The sequence below is a fragment of the Acanthopagrus latus genome, chromosome 9 (assembly GCF_904848185.1).
Source record: "Acanthopagrus latus isolate v.2019 chromosome 9, fAcaLat1.1, whole genome shotgun sequence".
Taxonomy (NCBI): Eukaryota; Metazoa; Chordata; class Actinopteri; order Spariformes; family Sparidae; genus Acanthopagrus; species Acanthopagrus latus.
Window position 1 is genome coordinate 9,672,512 of NC_051047.1, and position 24,329 is coordinate 9,696,840.

The window sequence follows — 24,329 nt, forward strand, 5'->3', positions numbered from 1 at the left end:
ACGGATTTAACATGAGGATCGTATCTTGGGGATGTGTTTTCTACTCTGTTGTATTTAGTTTTGTGGTCATATTTTTGGATATAAGGACAGGTATGTGTTGTTAACTTACAAAAAAAACCTTCATGCTCACTTCTCAACCAAAGATAAGCCAAACAATAAGTCTTAATTCTGCTGTTTTTCCGTGGCAACCCCCAGATGCAACACTGGAAGGCTCCTCTATGGGTTACCTGAGTCTGCCTTACAGTCAGGGGTCTGCTGTGTTTCCAGGTGTCGCTCGTGTATCTGATCTAAAGGAATCTCATGGGAGCCATGCAGCTGGCTCTCGGCGGAAAAGGAACATCCTTTTCCCAAGTGGAGTCAGGCTTTGTGCGCAAGAGACCGTCCAGCAGGTGGTTGCAAACCATCTGAGCTACTTTCATCTCAGAGGTAAGACAATCACATTTACATACAGAGCATTTATCAGACGCTTTTGTCCAAAGTGACTTTCAGTAATTCATACAGACATTCATACACTGATTGCAGTGGCTGCCATGCAAGGTGCTGTCCAGCACATAAGGAGCAGTTGGGGTTCAGTAATCTTGCCCAAGGATACTAGGACATGAATCAAACCAGCGTCCTTCTGATAACAAGACATTGGCCCTACCCCTGAGCTACAGCCACCCCACCCTCTGCACATAGGACCACCCCGAACCCCAACTGATCATAAATGAACACTGCGATGTAGTTGGGTCAGATACGGGGTGAAGACAATAGAAACAGCAAGGAAGTGATATCAGCCAAAAACTAGTGATGAGTGTGTGAGATTGTCCCCACTGTGCAAGTACTCAAGTGTCCAGTAGCAAAGCTTGTTAACCTTTGTTGCATTTACATCATGGGATCCACCGGGGTCAAGCAGGGGAATGTCAGTGGACATCTGTGTGAACACCAGTTGCAATTAAGCCTCATGGGATTTGCATTGAAACAGACTGTGGTCTACTTCAGGTTGATTTGCCTCCTTAGTCAGTGTTCAGGGTCAGTTAACCCACATGACAGACAGAAAGCCTTGACTCACTCACCCTAGCGGTATCTACTCACACAGACAATCTTGCTTTTATGTGACCATGTGTTGAGATATTAACCCTCAAAACGGAACTCCACCGTTCACCATGACACTCCTATAACATTGTCAGGCTCATCATGGAGAACTGTTATGTACTGAAGTGTCGAAGAAGCAGAAACAGGGATGTCGTCTTTTTCAGTCACCAAATTCTTCTTCCTTGTCAAAACCTTGCACCTTCATTACCCACAATGCATTTTAACCGATGGTGGCACAAAAATATCAGGTACATTATGTCTGAAGCAACTAATATAACCTTGCCCCCATGTAGACATAAGGAGCAGGCTACAGATGTCCAAACCCAGTGACTTTTCTCATTTACAAACTTGTAGTTTTCAGCTGCAGCTAACGTCGACTCAAGGGACACCACTTGAATCAGTTTGTCAGATTTTGTGCTTCTCAACAAAAGGCTTTGTACCTCTTCTTTTTTCGTTTACGCCTTAGTTCTCACCAAGCCCTTTACACAGACTTTATAAACAGACAGATTTCCTGAGACTGTTTTCTTGAGCAAACTGTTGGCACAGAAATTAATTGCAAAAATGAAAGCACACAGTCTATTTCAATACCTTCAGGAGCACAAACACATTTTCCTTCACTTTCATAGTGCTGGTGTAACAGCAGAAACCTCCGAGGTGGATATCTAACTCCTGACACAGTTAAACCACTACCGCCTACACAGCTATGTGTTCTTAATTACATGGGATGTAATTAAGAACATCGTCAGTCCTGTGCTGAAATGCAATTAAGTGTTCTCTGTGGACCTTCTGTGTTAATGTGGATGTCAGTTGTTTGTTTATGTGAGTGGACTCTAAGACTGAGATGAGACTAATGTGCATTATGTCCATCAGTGTTAAAAAACTTGAATGAATTGTCCACAGGCTTGTTTGGGCAACCTAAGGAGACACAATAATGTTTCATGTTTCACCCCCCACGTTATGATCTGCTTACCCATGGTCAGTAGAAATGTGTTTAATACATGTAGCTTGTTACACAGAGTCCCTTGAGGTCTAAGGGTAAGTGAGAAAATGTTTTTTTGCTTTTACGGCATTTGGGTGAGACTTAAGATGAAAACAGGACTGAGTTGTGAAACGAAATCTTCAGTGGAGAAGAGACATTTTGATCTCTTTCTTGGCAAACGCTCTGTAATGTGTGTGAGTGGGCAGAGATCAAGGTGTTATTCTTGCTACTGAACTCCCCGGAAGCTCGATTTAGGCAAACACAGGCTTGTTTGTGCCAGGAGACTGTCTGTGACAGTGTGATGGTTGAAAAGTTGAGGTGTGTTGTGTAAGTGAGATTTGGACTCAGAAGTGACCACCGGTGTCTCAGGACCCACAGACTGTGTTGATTAAGGGAGAAGATTGGAGCATATGTCTGTGCAGAGACTTTGGATCAGTGCCCAGTAGGCTGACTCATGAAAAGGGAGTTGTGTCATGAAGTTAGCATGATGATGGAGATGGATTTGGGCCTCAGAGCTTCCATCTTATAATATCTCAGTCTGCCATTGTTTGAATTAATTGCAGATGATTTCTTTCCCATGCTAATGAGCAAGCAGATCTCGAACTTCACAAAAATGATCCATTTAGAACTGCACTATAATCCAAACCAAAATCATTCAGAAATCACTGTAATGGCAGTAAAATCTGAAGGCTTATTTTTTTTTAAGTGGATAGTGTCTTCCTCTTGTCTGACCAGTGTGCCAGGAGACCATATGGGAGGCTTTCAAGATCTTCTGGGACCGCCTCCCAGAGCAAGAAGAGTACCAGAGCTGGATGAACAAATGCCAGGAAGGCATCACAGCACAAGACATTGGCAGCTACTTCAGCCAATCAGAGGAGCATGATGCTCTGGTTAAAAAGGTTTGTGCATGACTAACGATTTGACAAACAGAAGCATCTACGCAGCACAGACCATAGTCTCGTACCCTCGTGCAGGTGGTTGACACTGTCCAACGTTTTCTGTTCCCCTCTCTAGAGAATGTCGCGGCCTGTTGGTGTGAAAAGGTAAAAGGCACTCTTCACCTCTTTCCCCAGTGCTAGCCCACCATTTGAACCATAAATGTATGATCTGATCATTAAGCCTGTGTTTTGTAAATGTGTCATTCTTCCCACTATCTGTAGTGAGCCCACCAGGTCCTGGCAACATATGTGCAGGTACGGTTGTCGAGGCTCAGTTCAACCCTACCTGTTCATATTCCTGCTCGTCAGTTACCGCACATGACTTCAGACTCTTCATTTGTTTGTCTTTCATTTGTTTCCTTTGTTATATTTGCATCTTAAACTTGGATATTCATATCCAAGGATATTTGCTTTCCCCTTTGAGCTGAAAAGATAACAGTAGAATAATTTTGTCTTTTTACGATTTTCCGGACAAGTCCCCTGAAAAAACGACAACAAAACACCTGCTCGCACGTTCTGTCTGTCCAGCCACAGTCTGACATAGCTTTTGACTTCATGTTGTTGTCATCCATAACTTTAAAAACACACAAAGCTCTATATCCTTATGTTGTGGTTACATTTTCATTCATGGAATCAGTCAGTGTAGTGTAGTCCTGCTTGGTGATGTCAGTCCAGCATGAAGCTGCTTTCCAGAAAATCGATCCTGAGCTGTAGAGAAATGAATTGTAAAGCCATCGCCTAATATGTTACTCACAGCAGCAGTATGGATGTTTGAAAGCTATGGCGTGATTTGGGGGCATACACTTTTTCACTACCTTGCTGAGAGTTGAAGTAGTTATATGAAGTAGGAGCCAGTGACCGTTTAGATTAGCTTAGTTTAGCTTAATTTATCTTAGCATAAAGACTGGAAACTGGCGGAAACAGCTAGTCTGGCTTTGTCCAAAGCTGTTTCCGTGTCCCTTGTCTGAATGCTCTCAAAAGCTTACCGTTCGCAAGCTGTAACTTCATATTTAACATGCAAAAATGAGAGTGGTGTCTGTGGGTTGGCGATCTGATTTTAGATAAAGATCGATCTTGAGGGCACTGGCAATATTGTGGCATGCTGTGGAGATGGCTGTGTTTTATATCCTCATATATCTGCCACCTCATTGCCTAGCAGAACTTGTGCTACGTGGCCAAACCGATATATTGAGGTTTCCAGCTAGTAGCCACGCTGATTGGACATGTTACTTCACATGGCTTTTCCTCTGGTGATGTATTCGATGGAATGGAATGCAAGTTATAGTCAATGGTGTGGTGCACAGGGAGCTCGTGCCAAAAAAGGACCAGTTTTTAATATGATATTGTGTTTGAATGCTGCAAATGGGGAAGTTCTTAGTCTGGTCTGGCTGTAGTCTCATTTCAAATTGAGGAAAAAGGGTACAATTTAGACCGTGATTGTAATTAATTGGATTGTGACATTACTGTTGGCTAGCTGGCCTGGTCCTAGTGATTTCAATCTTCTCATCTAACTCTCAGAAAGAGAGTGAACAAGTATATTTTCCCAAATGTCCAACTGTTCCTTTATGTGTTCTAATAGTTTTTGGAGAACAATTCATTTTAAGGACATGGGGACAGCTATATCAGATGTTGGCTCAGACAATACAGTCCTTGTTACAAGAGTGACTTAGTAATTGATTTTGGTCTCTTTAGAGGATTTGTTGATTGAAAATTAAAAAATAAAATAGCCCTCGCCTTTTCCTCAAAATCCTCCTTGCATCTCCGCCAACAGTCTGCATCACCCTTTAAAGTGTCTGCGCTTTTTATCTTCTAAATTGTTGATATCAGCACTACTCAAGTATGACAATGTTTCTGCTGTTTCACAGCACCCCGACTCCGGACACACCTGAGGCTGTCGAGGCTCCTGAGCTAGGTTAGTATCACTCCTGTTCACTCGTCCTGCCTCATCTGTACACATGCTCAACCACTATTGTTTCAGAGCATTATTTTTCATCCACATTATAATTTCTGGTTTTGAGCTTTCTGTACAATAAGTATGTGAATGTAACTTTGTGTGTCTGGAGAGAATGTTTGGCTGTAGGCCACTTCAGCCTGAGTTGTCCAAAGTGCTCAGGTCTAATCCATACAGCCACCAGGAATCACTGCACTTGCCAAAGTTTTAAGTTTCTGCTCATTTGAAATAAACCAACAGTTGCTTCTTCTTCTTCTTTTTTTTTGCACATGAACTCAACCACCCAGAGGACACAGCTAAAGAAGAGGAGGTGGAGGAAGCAGCTGTCACACAGGTGGAGGAGAGTCAGGTGAGTGCACACGCCGACTATTTATAGACTGGGCCTGATCATTTTTTCATAAACACTTAACTACTATATCACTCTTTCCTATTGCACAGCTGGACAATGACATTGCCATGGAGCCTCCCACCCCCGCTGTGCTGGAGCAGGTGGTGGAGCTCAGTATCCTCCTGACCGGAGAGATGTACAGTGACAGCCTGGCCGATCCAGCCAGCCTCCAGTACCAAACACTCAGCAGACAGCTTGCCGAAAAGGTTTGGCTCCAGCCCCCCCTGCCTGCGCCTCTTTATGGCTCCCCTTAGTGCTACTGTATCCTGGCTGCAGACCGGACTCACTATATCTCCTGGTTTATGGTCTGTGTTGGATGCATTGTTAGTTTTAATAACACGCTCTTTAAAAGCAGCAGTAGTTAACCCCGAACTATTAGGCAAGCGTTCAAAAGCTCTGATTTTATGGTTGGGTGAAATAACTACGTGTGATATGATGTGTCTGGGTAATAGATACATTTTTGCACGCGCCGACATTCACACTGTTACTCACCTTTAGCGGCAGCTTCAGGGATTTTACAGACACTTGGAAAACTCTATTTTTCCACTACTTTACCTAAAAGTCAGCTTGGCCCACAAAATAGTGAGGGACAATATTTGTAATAAATAACTCACTACAAAATCTAATGTAATCTATTCTGAATACTTTTGGATTACTTTAAAATCAATCATTGGAACAACATTGGTGCTGGTGCAAAGTAAAGGTGCACTGATACATGATATTACTTTTACTCAAGTATGACTTTAGGGTACTTTATACAACACTGCTTGATTTATACCCCTTACCTGCTTTTTATCGTCAGTGGAGATCTGCCACCTGCATTGAGTCTCCATACCTTCACACACTGCGTACACACAAACTTGCGTGCCTTGAAGAGATTATAAGTCTGTGAGGAGGAAGCGGGGTGGCGTGAAGGACTGAGGACTTAGCAGTTGTAACTGTGTGTAGTGGAGGAGGACTTGAAGGACAAGCCAGGAGATAAAAAGGCCCATGAGACTCTTTTGTAACCTCTTTCGGTGATGCATGAAACAAACTAGGTCATTTTGCAGAACAGTTTGTAAATAGTTTTTTTAGTGCATAGAGGCGAGGCCAATAAAGAAAGTTGACCACAGTGCAGCTGTACGCCCCCTGAGGATAATGATGTGAGCCGCTGCACAACAGACTCGAGACCAAGACAACCGCTTTGAACAAAATGAGCATGTTTGGAACAATAAATCTGATTTATCTCTTCCAAAGAATGCTCATTGTAAGCCCAGCAAAATTAGAAACAAACTCCACGAGGCTTGTTTGTGATGCTCGATCATTTCTGTCCTTGCAGATAGAGGATGCTCTGGAGGGGCTTCCTGGATTCAAGAGTGTGTCTGTGATGGACTTCAGGTCAGTATCTCTGCTGGGGTGTGTTCCTACATCTGGACAAAACATCTGTCCTCACAATTTGACCACAGCTCAACTTGTAAGCATTAACACAATTTCACTGTCCTCTTTTTTCTTTTTCTTTTTTTTTTGCATAGGCCCCAGAAGGACACCCAAGGGTGAGTCATCAGTCTAGGCTGTGGTAGTTTGACCTTGAACCATTCTCCCCAACCCGCCTTGCATTTAAGCCCACAGATCCCTTATCAACCACTCCTGAGCTAGATCTGTGGCGTCACCTTCATCTCACGCTGTGTTTACCTGTGAGTGCGGGCACGTGTTAAGATGTGTCACTGGTTGCCCATGATAATGGCCTTAGTTGGGTCACTCACCTGTTAATTGGGATCAGGGTGGGTTCGACAGAGTGAGCAGCTGCGCCTCTATAGAGACGATTATCGGGGCTTTACAACCTCGCCAATCAGCCTCAGGTAAAGGGATGAGGAGAAAGAAGGGTAGAGGGAAACATGCTGTGTGCGTGAGGGTTTAGATGAAAACGAGGAAAAGAACTTAGAAGGCAATTTTGTGTGGGTTTCTTTTTTGCAATTGTGCTATCAGTGGTGTAAAAATACTCAGATCCTTTACTTGTAACAGTAACAGTCTTGCATTTTAATGTTTTACTCACAGGAATAGTTTTTGGGAAAACACACTGTCACATCTGTGCAGTATAAATTAGGTGGCAGCCAGCAGCAGTCTAGCTGAACTTAGCAGAGACGGCTAACAAACAAGGGAAACAGCCAGCCTGGCTCCGTACAGAGCTCACAAAATGCACCTACTAGCACCTCTGAAGCTTAGCAAATTGATGTTTTTTTTAATCACCATTTAACCAGCCTCATTTACTGTTGGACAATTTAATCTAAACAATTCATTCATATTGTATTAACTGATAAGATATTTCTAATGTAAATTATGAATTTGTAGAGTCACTCGTGATAAATTTGTTATAAATAAGTTATAAATTTGAACTAACTTGACTTTTTAGTTACTTTAATCTACCTAATCAACCACCGCATGCAGTAAATATAAGTCAGAGATTTTAGACACACATGTCCTGATCTTTTCGCTGTAAACTGACAATATACATTAAGTATACTCTATGTATACTGTGATTAAAGTTTCATGCTAACTGCAGATCGCAGGGCACAGCAGGCATAGACCTCCGCTTGCCTGCCTGTGTGTATGAGTGAAGCCGAAGGGGAAAAAATTTGACGTCCTCCTAAATGTGGCCGACTGTTGGCCGGCACGTGCTCTGCTGTCCGCCAGAAACCCCACAAACTAGGTCAGAGTGGAGGGCTTCCAGTTGTCAAATGAAGGCTGATAGATGGCTTTTTCCAGGGCCTGGAATCTCTTGTGAGGTTTCCATGTTTATTATGATGATATTGATCATTCTGCTGACTCTGCTGTTTTTTGGCCTATACAGTCGGGGCCCGCGCATTCCAAGCAGGAGTAAATCACTCGAGTCATCAGTCATGTGTGAGCGCTCTACAACTCTTTTAGCAGGTTTGACGTTAAATCACGTTAATGCCTGAGCCCATTCTGATCCTTTCAGAGAGCCGCTCTCTCCTCCAGGATACTTTATTTTATACTTTCCTATTATAAATGTGTGGAGGAGATGGATGGAAAAGGGTGTTCGGGGCACGGAGTGCTGGTTTATTGTTTGGGAAATTTCCTCACCAAGTTTGGTTTGGGAAATGGAAATGAAACCCCTCTCCTCTCACTTATGGTCTGCTAAAGTACCCTTGAGCAGTGCACTTGTCTATTAGTATTGTGGAGCTGCACGATGACCGCGAGCAGAAGGCAGGGCAAGTTTATTTATATTGTACCAATTAGTCATGAGGCAATTCAGAGTCCTTTGCAGGAGCATGGAAATAAATTAAGAGGAAGCTAAAAGAGGGGAGAAAGTTCCTGACCTTAGAAACATTTGTTTCAGTCAACAATCTCAAGGTCCATTTAGCAATTTGTGACATGTACATATATAATATATACATCACAAGTTGCCTATATATAAGCCTATTCATATAAAACCCTGTGTTTTGTATGTGTATAAAGAGAATAAACAATATAATAATCTAGATATCTCTACAAAATGTATGAAAAATTATACATAAAATAATTAAATTGATGTTCAATGCAATAAATGTTCACATCAAGTAACCATTTTTAGTTTGAATACAGTTTTCCTTGAACTGTTAATCTGCATTAAATTAAAATGTGTTTCTAATCTTTGCTGTTGGTTAATCAGGGAGTCAAAACACCTTACTCACAGTGTCAACAAGAAGAGTGAGTGCTACAGCCTTATTAAATGTAGAATTTGCGGCAGTTCTTTTGTATTGAGTGACATTAATGTGGTGAACCTACTAAAGTGGCCATGGACTGAATACCATGATCTGATCCCATTACAAGTATGATGATTTTGAATTACTGCCCAGCCCTGGGACCGTTCAGCATGTGGATTGGATGTAACTCCAACATATTTGTGTGGTCAGGCTGGACGGCGTGGTGGTGGACTATGCTGTCACAGTGGTGGTGAACGGAGCAGGAGTGAGCAATGAACAACTGGACTATCTGACCCTGCAGCTGAACCGGGTGGAGAACTCCTACCGTGAGGTCATGGAGCGGCCTACGGTGGTGTACACCATCAGTGAGGTCAAAGACTACGTGACTGAAGCCCTGCATAACGCCGAGCTGGAGGCTGGTAAGACGATAGCTGTTTCATGACTGCCGAGCTCTTTAAAGATCTTCTCTGCTCTGTAATAGAACACACACACACACACACACACACACACACACACACACACACACACGTGCGCGCGCCACCGTGATAGCTATTCACTTAATTGGTATGGCAGTGAAGTGGCTGGTAATGCACTGGCAGAGTTAGTGCACGCGGCGCAGGGCAAAGCTCCATCTGTCATATCAAATAGAGACACAGTAGACTCAGCAGTGATACTACAACATACGCTGGACCACTTGAGACAACATTCCAGGGTTTTAATAGTCTCATCTGTTTCTTATTTGTCGGCTCTTTCTGTCAAAGGCGACACAGACATATTTATAAGAAGCTTGGGCTCAAAAGTGGGCCATTTCTAATGGACAAATAACCAAGTCATCAGTTATCGGAACTGTGTATTTATTCTGCGCTACAGTTAAACCCTCGTCATTAAATGGTTCTGCAAGAGAAACCTGAGCAGACAGGATTTTTGTAATCTGGGCTTTCTGTTTTTCTTTTTTTCTTTTTTCTTTTGCATTAATAGTGTTGATTATAGTCCCTCTCACAGTTCACTTTTAACGAGTAATTTACCCTTTTATCAACAGGACAATGGGGGGAATGCTCATTGGGTCACAGGGGAAATTTTCCCTGTAATACTGCAAGTGGCCACATATGTGCAGTTGCTCACGTAGGGCAATCTAAACCACTGCATGTCTTAGATTTAGCCCGACAGTAAGTGGGTTACCTACCTCATACCTCTGACGAGGGGCAGAAGGATGTGATAATATCCATAGCATCTCCTCCCCCTGTGAGATTTATCCCTGCTCGTGTTTTTGAGAGAAGGCATGTCATTATTTTACTGTAAGCGAGCTCCCCTGGAGATGAGAGCTGTCTGATGCTCACATTAATTATATTCTCGGACATGTGAAATGGAGGCTAAACACTCTCATATGGCCGACATGTGTGGCTTGGGGAACTTGAAGCCGCAGCATGGCTTTGTTTTTCTGCTTTGGTGGTGATGCAGTAATAGCCTTGGCACCCAGCGGCTGACATTCACTCCAGATCTTAGCCCTGATTTGTACATATTTACCCCCGAAGGTAATGCTGTCAGAACGAAGGCTGTGCTGAAATGGTTACAATAAAAGGATTCTGTAGACTCCTGCAGGCATGATTGTTGTAGCTTTTTTTGGCCCGTTTGCCTCGTTTGTGTCAGTTTGTATTAATATTTGTTTCTCCACTGGTTCCACAGTGTCTGAGGTCCCTGAGCCTGTCAACGCTGCAGACGGCGCTGCGGTGAGTAACAAGTTACCTCCACAGCTATCATGACGACCATCTCTCTGACTGCAGGCTATCCAGCTGCATCGAGCTCCGCAGAGTTGATAAATCATGTTTGTTTGGGGCAACTGACGGTTGTAGTTTGACCAATGTTGCGATAACCTGTAACTGACTGGGTGATGTTATCCAGACTACACCAGTGCAGGTAGGGGATGAGCTCACCGGCAAGGATCAAGTGAGGCTTTGGGGGGATTAGTTTGGCTCTTTGCTATAATAATCCACTGCTATTCTGGGGCGAAGGCTACAGCGCACCACACCGCAGCAAGTGAAGACGAAAGGCAGCACATACGAGTTTATCCAGACAGGAGATGCCACCTACACTCTGTCTTTATACTCGTGCCGTCTTTGCGGTCGGCTGTTCTCTTCCACAGCAATCAGAGTGTGGGTTGCACTGAATGTGTCTGCCGGTTCACTTTGCAGCTCAGCTTGCTTAGTGATTAATTTGAATCATTATATGAACTGGGAAAGTTTGGAAAACTTCTCAATGGATGCACAGGCACAGAGCTACTGTGCCAACGAAGCACTCTACTGCCCTGATTTGGATGTTGGTCTTTTTGAATTCCGCTTCTGTTTTTTTTCTTTTCTAAAGCTTCAGTATGTGGGCTGCAGTATGCCAGAAAATATTTTCGATAACTTGATGATTTCATGTATGATGACAAATGTATTTCTATTTCATTATTATAATTCAAATTTGTCACTGGTAAAACTTGAGTTATACTTATTTCTCTGGTAACAAATAAGGAAATGCTTGATAAACCATCTATTAAGCAACTTTATATTGTAAAGTTGCAACTGATGTTCATAATACTTTTCTATATATGGTTAATAAATTCTGTATTATCCATAAACATCCTCCTAATGGACACCTGATGTTAATTAACCCTTACGATTGCTTAATAAGCATTAAGTTACCATGACTTAATGATGGTAATTATAAAATATGACGCATTAAAGATATCAAAACTGAAAATATACATTCAAAATAATTTTTGTGTGTCATACCGCAGCTGCTGTACTTCTAAAATCAAATCAAAGAAAGCTTTAAAAACTTGTTACCCTTTCATGAAGAGACTTATAAGAGGTTCACCTCCCAAAAATTATCTTTAAACCGCAAAGAAGCAGCAGGACCTCTGACTGGCCTGACGTGTCAACACAAATAAGCTGACCGATCAGAGCTCCTGCTGCACCGAAAAAGCTACAAACAGTTTGGATAATAAAGCCCGTTTGTGATGCAGATTGATGCTGCCGATGAGCCATCAGAGGTCACGATCCTAGAGGAGGAATCTGAAGTTGCAGCGACAGAAGACAATGAAGTCATCGTTCTGGAGGAGAGCGCAGTCGTGTCTCCGGCTCCCATCCTGATCACCAGTGCACCCGAAGCTGGCAGTGAGTGTTCGCCCTGAAGACAGGCACACACTCCCTCACGCTTTTTCTCCCACATCTACCTTTACTATAACTATTTACATTATTTTGTGACACCCTTGCAGTTTGCATGGGAATTTATGGAGATGACTGCATTAAAGCATGCGCAAAAGCACGAAGCACGAAACCTGCACACTGCTTTATGTTTGCACTGAAACTACTTCTTGATGGATTATTTCAGTTAACTAAAACCAGATTAAAAACTAAATGTAGAGGTTAGAATTATTTTAGTTGGCTGAAATAAAAATATAAACTGGACTCTAGAACACAAGGAGGCTTTGATGCATATGTATATCTACATGATTGTCAGCTGCCTTGACAAAGTGTTGTGCTTGTATTATAATACCCATGCTGAACTTATTAAGACTGAGTCCTGACAAATAACCCCTATACTGTAATAAAAAACTAAAACTGTTACTGAAAATAATGAAAAACTCAACTGAAACTAAACATTTTTAAACATTCAAAACAAAGCTGAATCAAGCAAACTAACTGAAACTAAACTGAATTGAATAAAAAACAAACAAAATAATGATAAATACAAAATTATCATAACTCTGGTTTGTCGGATAGACAATTGAAGGACACGAGAAGAGACTGAGTTTCTTCTCCTCTTTGTTCTTCCAGGCTTGGAGGAGGAGGGTCTGTTGCTGGAGGACACTATGCAGACTCCTGCAGTGGAAACCCCTCCACCCGAGGAACTCCCAGCTGAGCTTCCTGCCCCGGAGCTGTCAGAGGATGTCACGCTTCCTCAACCACCGGTGGAGGTCGAGGCCTCTGGGTCCGGCACAGATGACCTGGGGGACCTGCTCCGACCGTCTACACCCACAGCAGAAGAAGAAGAAACAGGAGAAGTAGAAGAAGAAAGAGAAGAAGAAGAGGAAGTGGTGTCTCTTGAAAAGACTGGTTCAGAAGATGGGCTGATCACAGAAGATGCCACTATAATGGCAGATGCCATCTCTGAGGCTGAAACAGAGGAAGCTGAGGTTGCTGCAGTGGAGGAAGAACCTACCACTCTGGAGCAGGAACCTCTGGAAGAGGTTGCCGTGAACAAGATTCCAGAGGAGCTTGAGATCTCCACAGTCGCATCTGAGACTGCGGAAGAAGAGAGCCTGTCTGCTCTAGTCCCACCTCCTGAGGCTGTAGAGGTAGAGAGTGAAGCCTCTGAGCCAGAGGCGGCAGACACAGGTCTCCTTCCTGTTGATGACGAGTCATCGGAGAACATAGAAGAGGAGTCCAACCTCACAGATGTTCCACCAGCCGATGAGGAGGTTAATCCTGAACAGCCCGCGGAGGATGCATCGCCCACTCCTGAGGAAGCTGTATTTGAAGAAGCTGGTGTGGAGGAAGCAACTGAGATTGAGGAACAAGAGGTGAAGGGAGAGACTTTACCTGAAGCTCCGGCTGTAGAGGAGGAGGCTCCAGCAGCTCCTGAGATCTCCACAGAGGATCTTACAGAGGATGAGATCATAGTGGTCAACCAAGATGAGCCAGAGCCACCAGTGATAGAAGTTCTGAGCCCTGCTAACCCGACTGCCCTGTCTCCAGAGAGGGAGTCGCCTTTCACCCGTATCTCTGACGTTGACCCAGCCACAGAGGGGCAACTGGATGTTATTGTCCCTTCACTGTCTGAGGTAAAGCGGAGGAATTGGTGTCAGTGTTGCAAAAAGTAGAAAAATGTCAAGTACACGGTTTTAATGAAAAATAGAAAAAGCAAGAAAAAGCATGATAGGTAGTATTGATAACATTCAGATGATAAATGTAGCATTCCATCTCCATCCTACCTGTGCTTTCACATCAGAAAACCACTGTTATTTGCATCATCTGCCCCCTCACATGGTGGCTAGTTTGTGCACTTGCTAACATTGCTAAACATAGCTTACGCTAGCGAATGTGAATGTTGCTAATGCTAGCTAGCTAACATGGGGGCAGGACAGTATTCTGAGTGCACACTGTAGAAAAACACTGTTGATGGATTATCTACAAAAGAAATGATTTGTCTGCATATAAATGTTATCAGTATGACCTTTAATTTAAGATGTTTTTTCGCCTTTCAAGTCAGTATAGTGTTGCTTATGAGCTGCAATTTAGGCTAACTTTCACTTTACAAAGTGTTTAAATGTGTTTGTGTCCTCATTAAATTAGATAAAGTACCATGAAAAGCACTATAAATATAAAATGTATAGCTGTTATTATTAATGTCCAGCCTGTGGGAAAACACAGTGTGCTGTTAAGTTCCTCTTCCACATGAAAAGTGGAAGCTTCTTAGCCTGGTTTAATTTTTAGAGCACGTCCACTCAGATATGGCACCAATCAGATAACCAAAACAACTCACCCTCTGGAGAACATCGATGTAGGGCATTCTGTCTCTGCAGAAAAACTCAACTGAAGTATCCTGTTCATTGTAACTATAATATTGAGTACACAACGAGGGTTAGGTTCATTCTGATATGCAAGCAAAACTTTAATATCAGTATGACTTAAAGCAGCTTTATAGAAAAACAAATATTGTTGTACCCCCGTTAGAAGCAAATTGTCTCATCTCAAAATCGATCCACTTCTTTATCTTCCAGATCCAGACCACTAATGAAGGCTTGGATGATTCCAGCACTGGAGACCTGGGCACTGACGTGATCAACATTGGTTTTGGTTTGATTAACCACACAGAGGAGGGCAGTACTGGCTTTCCATTTGGTGTGGCACACGGCACAGACCAGGTCAGCATCGCCATGCCAGTGAACCCCGGCCGGGCGCTGATGGTGTTCTTCAGCCTGAGGGTGACCAACATGATCTTCTCAGATGATCTCTTTAACAAGAGCTCCCCAGAATACAAGGCTTTGGAGCAACGCTTCCTAGAGCTGGTAAACTTCCCCTGTTTACTGGACTTGTGGTTATCAGTATTGACACTGTTGTGTCAAAGCTTCTGGTTTGTAACATCAACCTGTACATTATCTCAATCTTCTCCCAGCTTGTGCCCTACCTGCAGTCCAACCTGAGTCACTTTGAGAACCTGGAGATCCTGAACTTCAGGAATGGGAGCATCGTGGTCAACAGCAGGATGAAATTTGGAAAGCCTGTGCAACAAGGCGTCACCACCACTGTCTATCTGATCCTGGAGGACTTCTGTAACACCGCTTACCAGACTATGAACCTGGCCATCGATAAATACTCATTGGACGTCGAGTCAGGTGGGTTCTACATGATGTGATCAACATAAAGACAGCGATTGTGATAGCATCAACTTCTTTTTGCTGTCTTGTTGAGAGTAAAATTAGATTGATACCATTATCATTATCACAATGCAAAGCCGGAGCCAGTGGATGGTTATCCCCCTGTTTCCTTTTGTTTTAGGTCTTTATGTTAAGGCAAGGTAATCAGCTGCTGTCTCCAGCTTCATATTAATAGTACAGGTGACAGTTGGGCACATTTCCTAAAATGTTGAACTGTTCCCTCCCTGGGTTGATTGAGAACGTCGTTTTGTGAAATAGTTGCACTGATTCAGTATCATGAAACATGTCAGTGTGTGAAAAAGGCCTGGGAAAGCAGGTGTTGACTCTCTGATGTGGCACTTCATCTCATGGTCACATCAGCTGAGATCAGATCCTTCTTCAGGCAGCAGCCAAGTTAACACATCATTAACAGCACTTTGACTGACTGATTACTGTGTGCAGCTCTGGTTTTACAGTGCGTGTACTACATTGCCTTCATTTTAGATAATGAGGCTCAATTATGGACCCAGCACGACATTTTCTGCGCACTTCCTCATGTGGTATTGATCTCCTGGCATCTCTGTCTGACAACATCAGTCAGCTTGTTATTGGCCATTCATGATATTAGTGATTCATGATTGTGTTTACAATCCTGACTCAGCTGTTATAATCCGTCTAAAGCACAGCCAGTGCATTGTGCTGGATCCTAGCATGCAGTGCGGCTGCATTAGCAAGGGAGGAAGAGCGGTTTTCATATGTGTCTCTGAACATTACTGATGGTAGATTATCATGTGTTTATTTTTGCTGCAGCTAAAAAGAATTGTTCTGCATTTTGGGAAAAGGCCTTTTGCAGAGAATTAGATGGGAAGAAGGGCATAGCTAGCATAACTCCAAAAAATAAAAACAAACATAAATTTGCTATTAATGCGTGCATTTTGTGACCTTTAGACAGAAGTTGTTTTAGTTTAGTTGTTTCCCGTTTCCACTCTTTTTGCTCAGCTAAGTTAACCATATACCATACATTCATTGTGTAATCTTTTTGCCTAACCCTCGGAAAGAAACAAAATACGTGCATTTCCCCTGGTTTTGAACCTTTTTAATTTGTTTTTATTTTGAAATGTACTTAGTGGTAATTCTACATCTTTTGAGGTGAACATATTCTTCTCTCCTTTGTTAAATGCTGATGACCACATGGACATTTAACAACATGCTTCTTACAGTTTTCTCCTAATATCCTAAAGTCAGCTCTTCTGGTTCTTCCATTTCCAGGTGACCAGGCTGACCCGTGCAAGTTCCAGGCGTGCAATGAATACGCAGAATGTAAGGTGAACAAATGGTCAGGGGAGGCGGAGTGCGTCTGTAATGCTGGCTACTTCAGCGTGGATGGCCTGCCCTGTCAGAGCATCTGTGAGCTGCGGACCGACTTTTGCCTCAATGACGGCAAGTGTGACATCATCCCCGGCCAAGGAGCCATCTGCAGGTGGGTGGGGATTAGGGGAAGTGATCTGCCTGTGTGCGTGCAGGAAAGAGTGTCTGCGTTTGCAGGTCTTTGTGAGGCCAGTGCTTCATCAGCTGACCAGCTTTTCAAATAGAGCGGCAGCAGCTGCAGGGGGCCAGTTCTTTAGCCACTAGATTTAAAGTTGGTCTATTGGCTGGATGGTGCGTTCAGGTTGAGACAAAAGATGCTCAGTGCTCTAAAATTATTTTTTTAAAAGTTGTTTTTGAAATGTGGCCCCTTATACTTGAGAAATAAACATGTGCTCTAGCCTAATGAATGATAATCATAACTAGGTTCATGGAATTAAGATTTATTTTACACCTTAGTTGGCTCCAAATGCCAATTAAAACTTTTATATTTATGGCTTAGCTTAAGAAAATCAGCATGTCAACATTTTAAGTCAGCACACACCTTTGGCAGTTTTCTATATCAATGTAGTTGTGCCCACTGCCATTAAACACACTGTGCATAAGTGAAACAATGAGAACCATATGTGGAGGCATAATTGCAAAGATTTTATTAATATTTTGATCCATTTTTCAGCCACAGAATGCAAGTTATCACATTTTTGTTTTGTGAAATATTGGTCAGTACATGCTGTTATGGCCCGATATTGTTTCTTTTATTATCTTAAACATTCCAAAGGCTTACATACCTGTGTTGTTAGTGTTTTTGTATCCTTGCGCACATGTTTCCACATCCAAACAGACGTCTGCATGGGTGAATATGTGTAATATGATATGCCAGGAATCTAAATCTGTGACAGAAACGTGTCCTCTGGCCCTGCGGTGCGCCTCAAATTGAATGATTGCGAACAGGCAGACAGGACACGTGCCAAGACGAGTGCTAACCTTTGTTTCACACCCACCACCACAGCATAAAACATACTGGCAGCTCCAGATGCTGTTGAATTGTTATTTACTTTACGCCGTGTTGCACCATGGAGACGGGAAACAAACATCTGAAGATATCAAGTTATTCCAAAACAAGGGATTAACACATACAGAGCATTATGTTTGTAGACATGTTATTAATTTTGCAAAGACATAATACAAACATGATGGAAGAGTCAGTCATTAATTTTTACATATTCTTTATCATTAAACACAGAATATAAAACAGAAGATGAGTGATGCTCTGTTTCAGTATTAGTTTTAGTTTTAGTAAATGCACGTCTGCTTTTGTACCAGATCTGAGTGGAAATCATTGCTGACAAATTTCCTTCATCATCTCAGATGTCGTGTCGGGGAGAACTGGTGGTACAGAGGAGAGCACTGTGAGGAGTATGTGTCCGAGCCACTGGTGGTCGGCATAGCGATCGCATCCGTAGCTGGATTCCTACTGGTGGCCTCCGGAGTCATCTTCTTCCTCGCCAGGACGTTACGGGATCAGTATGACAAGGATGAGTCAGAGGACCCCATACGGTGAGGGGAACCACTCACGCACCATCTGGCCATACTTTGCAACAGCAATCCACACACAGGGATCACATTTTGCCTTTAATCCACATCATATCACTTTTTTTTGCCATACTGTTATTACAGTTTAATGAGATATTGTTGTTGTTGTGAGGCATGATAATCTACCAGATGTTATATGTTAAGGAGGCATATTATGCTTTTTCAGGTTCCTCTTTTTTTATTCCAGTGCTGCGGCTCTGTATTCCCCCTCCGTCTAAAATGTTCTGTTTTAGCTCCTGTCTCTTTAAGGCCCCTCCTCCTGAATACCCAGTTTGCTCTGATTGGTCAGCTCATACACGTCCGTGCCAGCAATGCTTACGACAGCAGAGCGGCTTCACTAAATCAGTTTGCACTTGCCGAACTAGCCGTAAATATGCACATATGCAACTATGACATGATGAACTACGGATGTCCGAAATGTTTCCGAAAATAACAAATATGTCAGACTGTATTTGACTATGTGCCCAAAGTTAATGCATAAGAAGATGACACAGAATATTTATTTTTCATGTAAGAATGCATCTTTATGAAGTTGCATCCATGAAACATGTTTTTATGATGGATGCTTTGAGTGAAGGAAATGTGACCTTGACAGTGACAAAATCTGCTTTGTGAAATGAAGAGTATATGATGAATTAACTGGTAAGATAATTTTTTATCAGCCTGCTAAAGAAGTTAACTCTATTCCTGGAAATAAACAAACGTAACTTAGCAGTTTTTTCCAAAATGCATTAAACACCTAGCACAATAGGCTTTTCTGAGATTCTGGCATCAGAGTCCACAAAGGAGAGGACTTAGCCAAGGTTAATAAAGGTTAATCAACTCTAAGCGTATTTGGTGCGGCTCAGTTTTCTTCTCTGTCCTCCTAGATGCTGTGTTGCTCTGTTTATCATCTTGCCTCGACCTCATCACTGATTTCTGTGTTTGCACGTTTCTCCGCAGGCGAGCAGAGAGCCTCCCGTCTCTGGAGAGGGCGACCAAGTACAACCCCATGTATGAGAGCGAGGCCACAACGGGCTACAGCCACTACTACCGACGCTATCCTGAAGCTCCTGTTTACAGCAGCGCCAGCGCAGAGGCCTCCACTGACTTCAGCAGCGAGGAGATACGACACATCTATGAGAACAGTGAACTGACGAAGGAGGTGAAGTGGGCTGCCATCACTGGTTGATTTGGAAAAGATGTCTTGGCCACTTGGTCTTTTTTTAACCCCATTACCTCAACTACCCAGTTTAATGTTAACAGGCAGTCTTGCTGAGTTGCTGCAAAGTAATTTTTTGTAACTGTGACAAAATCAGCAAACACAGGTCAATGCAGATGACAAAAACATTGTTCAGTTCTTAGGTGCTGTATTTTAGGCAACTAGACATGTTTCAGTTTCTTGAAAATGTTTCACCTTTCATTCAAAACTAATTGGAGGGGGGCTGCAGGCTTTTAAACTCTATGTGTGAGTGTCCTTACAGAGTTGTTAAAGGCCACATGTGAGCTCTGAGTTTTAGTCATTAGGGCCCCTTGTGGGCAACCATTCAGAAGCTCAGAGCTCACATGTGTCCGACTCAGTAAGGACACTCCCTCACAGAGTTTCAAAGCCTGCGACTCTCCTTGAAGACTTGAAGACACCTCTTGGATGAGAGGTGAAACGTCTTCAAGAAACTGAAACATATCCAATTTCTTACCATACGGCACTTAGAATTACCACACCCTGAATGACTGAGAACCTTCGTCAACATCGATCAAATCAAACAATCAAATCAACAAAAGGAACGCACATTGATTTGATTGGGATATGAGCGGTGATGCAAATTACTGCCCAATGAATAGAGCCTTTTCTAGACGTAGAGAGCGCCTTGTAAGCAATCCTGCCTTTGATGGTGTAACACTCAGATCTATCCGCCAGTGAGCCACTTTGTCCGTAAATAAGATAAAAGAAGGCAGTGCTGTGTGGCAGAGAGATGAAAAGCAACAGAATGAATGTTATAGTCTTCATTTAAGCACATAATATATCCGGACAGCATTTTGATTAGTAGCTGTAGTATTTAGTTAGAGATTTTTTTCTGAGTAACTGAAAAAGATTAACAAAACAACAACATATTTTGTAATTAAGATAATAACTCTACTAAAGGCCATCTTAAACTTGTTCTTCGGTTGGCAAGTCATTTTAGTTTTTTCTGGTAACATGTCATGTTTTGCCACAGCCTGTTCAGTTTACTGTTTATCTGCCTGTGATGTAATGCCCCCCCCCAACTGATATCATGTGTTTCTGCAGGAAATCCAAGACAGGATACGCATCATTGAGCTCTACGCTAAGGACCGGCAGTTTGCAGATTTCGTACGGCAGCATCAAGCGTGAGTGCCTCCCTTGTGTTTTTTTTTTTTTTTTTTCTACAGCAATGAGATAAACACATGGGCTGAACAAACCGGGATACGAGGGGAAAAGGGAAGTGAGTTTGAGATACAGGAGTCTGGCGAGATTGTTAGCTGGAGGAGATGAGGAGTTCAAGCCATGCCAAACCAGCGTGGAAACAGATTTATCATTCTTAAATCTTCACCAGCCAGGCCTGGAGCTGATACAGTGAGACAGAAACCATTATGAGACACAGACATTCCTCCGTCTGCCAACAGCCTGGCAGTAATAATGTGTCGGTACTAAACGGTGGTGATTGTTTTTAAGTCCTATCTGGCTGTAGAGTACCACTCTGTGTGCCATGGAGATCCTCCTTGCCAGGTGAACTTAGCTTTGGGTACTTGTTTGTGTGGTAAATAAAGTCACTAATTCACTTACCTGAGATATGAAATCTAAAGAGTTTGTCACTGTGTTTTTGCGTACTGCAGTGTCTTGGATACCCGCAGGGAGAGCTCTGCAACATAGACATGAAACTCTCCTGTGAACAACAAGGTATTTCTTCTTTGTTTAAGGACTGCGTAGCAGGTTCTTAGTTTCAATTACAATTCTGTTCAAGATCCTACAAAAAAACAAAAAAAACAAAAACTGGACTGGTTTTGATGGAAAGACAGTGAGATAGTCAGTGTGAGGATATGTCCACCCTAACATTTAGCAAAATTAGCAGATATGCTAACTTTGCTTTAATATTGATAATAATTTCCCACATACTTTACAAAAAATACCTATAGAAGAATGACATCCAAGTTCTAGGGGGAAGTAGCATATTAACTACATATAAAGTGGAAAGAATATCATCTATAATGATTCAGTATCATCATGTCAGTTGTTCATGTTAATGCAATAATTGGGGAGCCCTCACAATCCAACTACTTGTAGTTACAGAAAACAATAACCAACAATAACCAATTCACAGGTTTTAAAATGGTTTGTATATGACTCACGATTTAAACCTTGTAAGCATCAAAAGATTTCACAAAAGATTTCAAGGAGTATTTATTGCTTATTGCTACTTACTTATTTGTTTTCCTGCTTGAAGTTAGATGAGAAGACTGATACTGCTGTCATGACTGTACGTTAAATATGTCACTACAGCTGACAGACAGTTAGCTGAGCTTAGCATAACATTTTTTTATCATGTACAAAAACCTAAATTTTAAAACAACACACTGCTGTTTTATGGGGGATCACATGCCAAACTACTGTTGCTGTGGATCAAGTAATAATCCAATGCAATACTCATCCTGGTGAAACTACAACTTGTCAATTTTGCAACTTGGTTTTTGTATAATTTTGTACCTTTGGACAAAGCCAAGCTGGCTTTCCCCCCCGTTTCGAGTCTTTATAATAAGCCAAGCTAACCATCTGCTGGCTGTAGATTCATATTTTACGGTATACACATGATTATGGGTCAATCTTCTCACCCAACTCTCGGCAAGAAAGTGAGAAAGCACATTCGCAAAAATTAGAAACTATACATAAATCTTCTGCATGTTGCAATCTCATAAATGGAGATAGAATAAGGTTTTTCCAAGATCTTATTGAAAAATGTAATTTAATCCAATAACAGACCATTTAAGAAATGAGTAAGAGATTATGTTGGCAAAAAAAGCATCTGATTGTAGAAGACCGCTGTGTAAATTAGTTATGTCAGATACACCTTTTGAATCTTGCATACTGACACGCTTTTCTGCTTAACAGAAACACGCTTCCATGTTAGAAAAGTGAAGCTCCCTGTCGAGACTCTCCACTGGCTCTCCACAGCTCAGAACCTGGACTGTTACATGGCAAGCAGCTGCTCTCAGTGTGCGTGGCTGTGTTGGCTGAAGCGTTGACTGTTCTTCCTCCTTCCTCGGTGCCTTCTCTTGACTGGGTGAGCTGACTGTGACATCAAGGGACGTGTTTGCTGCTCGTCTACGGGACGCCTCCCTTTGGCACAAACTGGACCGCATCCTCTTACTTGAAATGTTGTCAGACACATCACAATACTGGCTACAGTAGAACTTGTGCTTAGTGAAATTATCAGTTTTGTTTCATCATATCTATTGTAAAAGGGAATAATGTAAAAAGAAAAAACTGTAAATATGTACAGTGTATAGTTTTACTGTTTGGATGTCCGCTAGTTAAAATTTTGTTCTGACAGTTCTGTTTTATCTGTAGAGAGCTCAAATTGACTCTTTAGGTCTTCTCTCAGAAGCACAGCGAGCTGCTCTTTGTTAGTCAATGGTGCTATCTTACTTACTTACATGAAGGGGTCTATAGTGACTCATTCTTACAAGTTAAAGGCGACACCAGTGGATAAACTCTGTATATATGACTATACATGTCAACAGTTCAACATTTTGGGAAATACACACATGTCCTTGCTGGCAGAGGGGAAGACAGGAAGACTGATGGAATCGAACGGTTGTAAGTGGTGTCGGTATTCACATCTAAATCTGTGCCAAGCAATGTTTCCTAAAATGTTGGACTATTCCTTTAAGGTGGCCAAATGTAGCGTTAGTGTATGTATTATTCTGTTAATCAATGTAAGAGCAGCTTTTCACAATCTGAACGTTGAAGCACACTGCTCCAAGCAGGGGATTTTTTCTGTCTTTGTCACTCCATCAGTCAGAAGCTTTGGTGTGTGTTTGTGGCTGGTCGACATGAGAAAATGAAAACAGCAGTGACGGGAGGAAGGCGGAGAGCATGAACCCTCTATAGCGCTGTGATCCAGCAGTAAGTGAAAACACGTTTCAGTGGAAAAAGACTGTGGGGCAAGCAAGCGGCTCAAGGATCGGATCGAATGGTCCGATTTCAGATGTCATACATAAATGAAATTTAAGCAAGCTGATAAACAACACGTGACAACCTCTAGCTGTGTCTCCTGCTGAAGGAATGTCAAGGTCACCAGCAACTCTTCAAAAATGATCTGCCCCTCTGAAAGCGCCTGATGGTCTGATCCCAGTGTTTTCTTTGGTGTTGTCCCATTCATTTCCTCCCTGGACTCTGCGTTGTCCCTTGAGCAAACGCTCACAGCTGCAGCAGATTACGATCTGTAGGTTTCAGTTTGTTGTCGGCCGATGTGTCAGTCAGTTCTCTTGGGAGGTCAGAGTCAGGCGCATAGATCATGTCCTAGCTTCTCGTTTACATTACATGTGTCTCGTCCTTTGCTCTTACGTTAGACGTCCACACACGGGACAGAACCCCAGTGAAGCAGACCCTTGTGACAGTGTCATGCCTTTTGCAATCTGCATATTCCAATTTTTTTGTTTTTTGTATGCATGTGTTTTTGTGTCTGCGTAGAGTTTTTGTCAACGTCTGCATCTGCCACCTGGACAAATGGCCAATCATCCCTTACAGTGTTGTGTCATGTAAATAACAGTGTAGATATTATTAACGACTGTAGGACGTAAATCATGTGTGTCTTGAACGTTTCAATGTGTGGACATACTCTTTTTATACTGATAACTGTTTCATCATTTTAACAGTGTTATCATACAGTGCAGCTGTGTAAATTACTAACTGTAACAAATCATAACATGTACAAAAATAAAATGTTTTATATAAAATGCGGA

The 24,329-nt window shown here is 42.3% G+C and overlaps 1 protein-coding gene across 1 annotated transcript; it reads left to right on the top strand.

Annotated features, from left to right (window-relative positions):
- impg2a (interphotoreceptor matrix proteoglycan 2a) lies at positions 1–24,329 on the top strand. The gene is made up of 22 exons (XM_037110933.1): positions 1–90; positions 196–426; positions 2,789–2,952; positions 3,068–3,096; positions 3,214–3,246; positions 4,857–4,903; positions 5,230–5,291; positions 5,381–5,536; positions 6,649–6,707; positions 6,842–6,862; positions 9,224–9,432; positions 10,697–10,740; positions 12,018–12,168; positions 12,832–13,838; positions 14,778–15,065; positions 15,173–15,392; positions 16,683–16,893; positions 18,147–18,335; positions 19,314–19,515; positions 20,638–20,717; positions 21,204–21,267; positions 22,474–24,329. The coding sequence occupies exons 1-21, from the start codon at positions 12–14 to the stop codon at positions 21,238–21,240; spliced, it is 3,519 nt and encodes a 1,172-aa protein (XP_036966828.1). The 5' UTR covers positions 1–11; the 3' UTR covers positions 21,241–21,267; positions 22,474–24,329.

Coding starts and splice junctions, on each gene's coding strand:
- impg2a (XM_037110933.1), top strand. CDS start 12: ATGAGGATCGTATCTTGGGGATGTGTTTTCTACTCTGTTGTATTTAGT. Junction 3,097..3,213: donor CGGCCTGTTGGTGTGAAAAG/GTAAAAGGCACT, acceptor CACTATCTGTAG/TGAGCCCACCAGGTCCTGGC. Junction 6,708..6,841: donor GTGTCTGTGATGGACTTCAG/GTCAGTATCTCT, acceptor TTTTTTGCATAG/GCCCCAGAAGGACACCCAAG.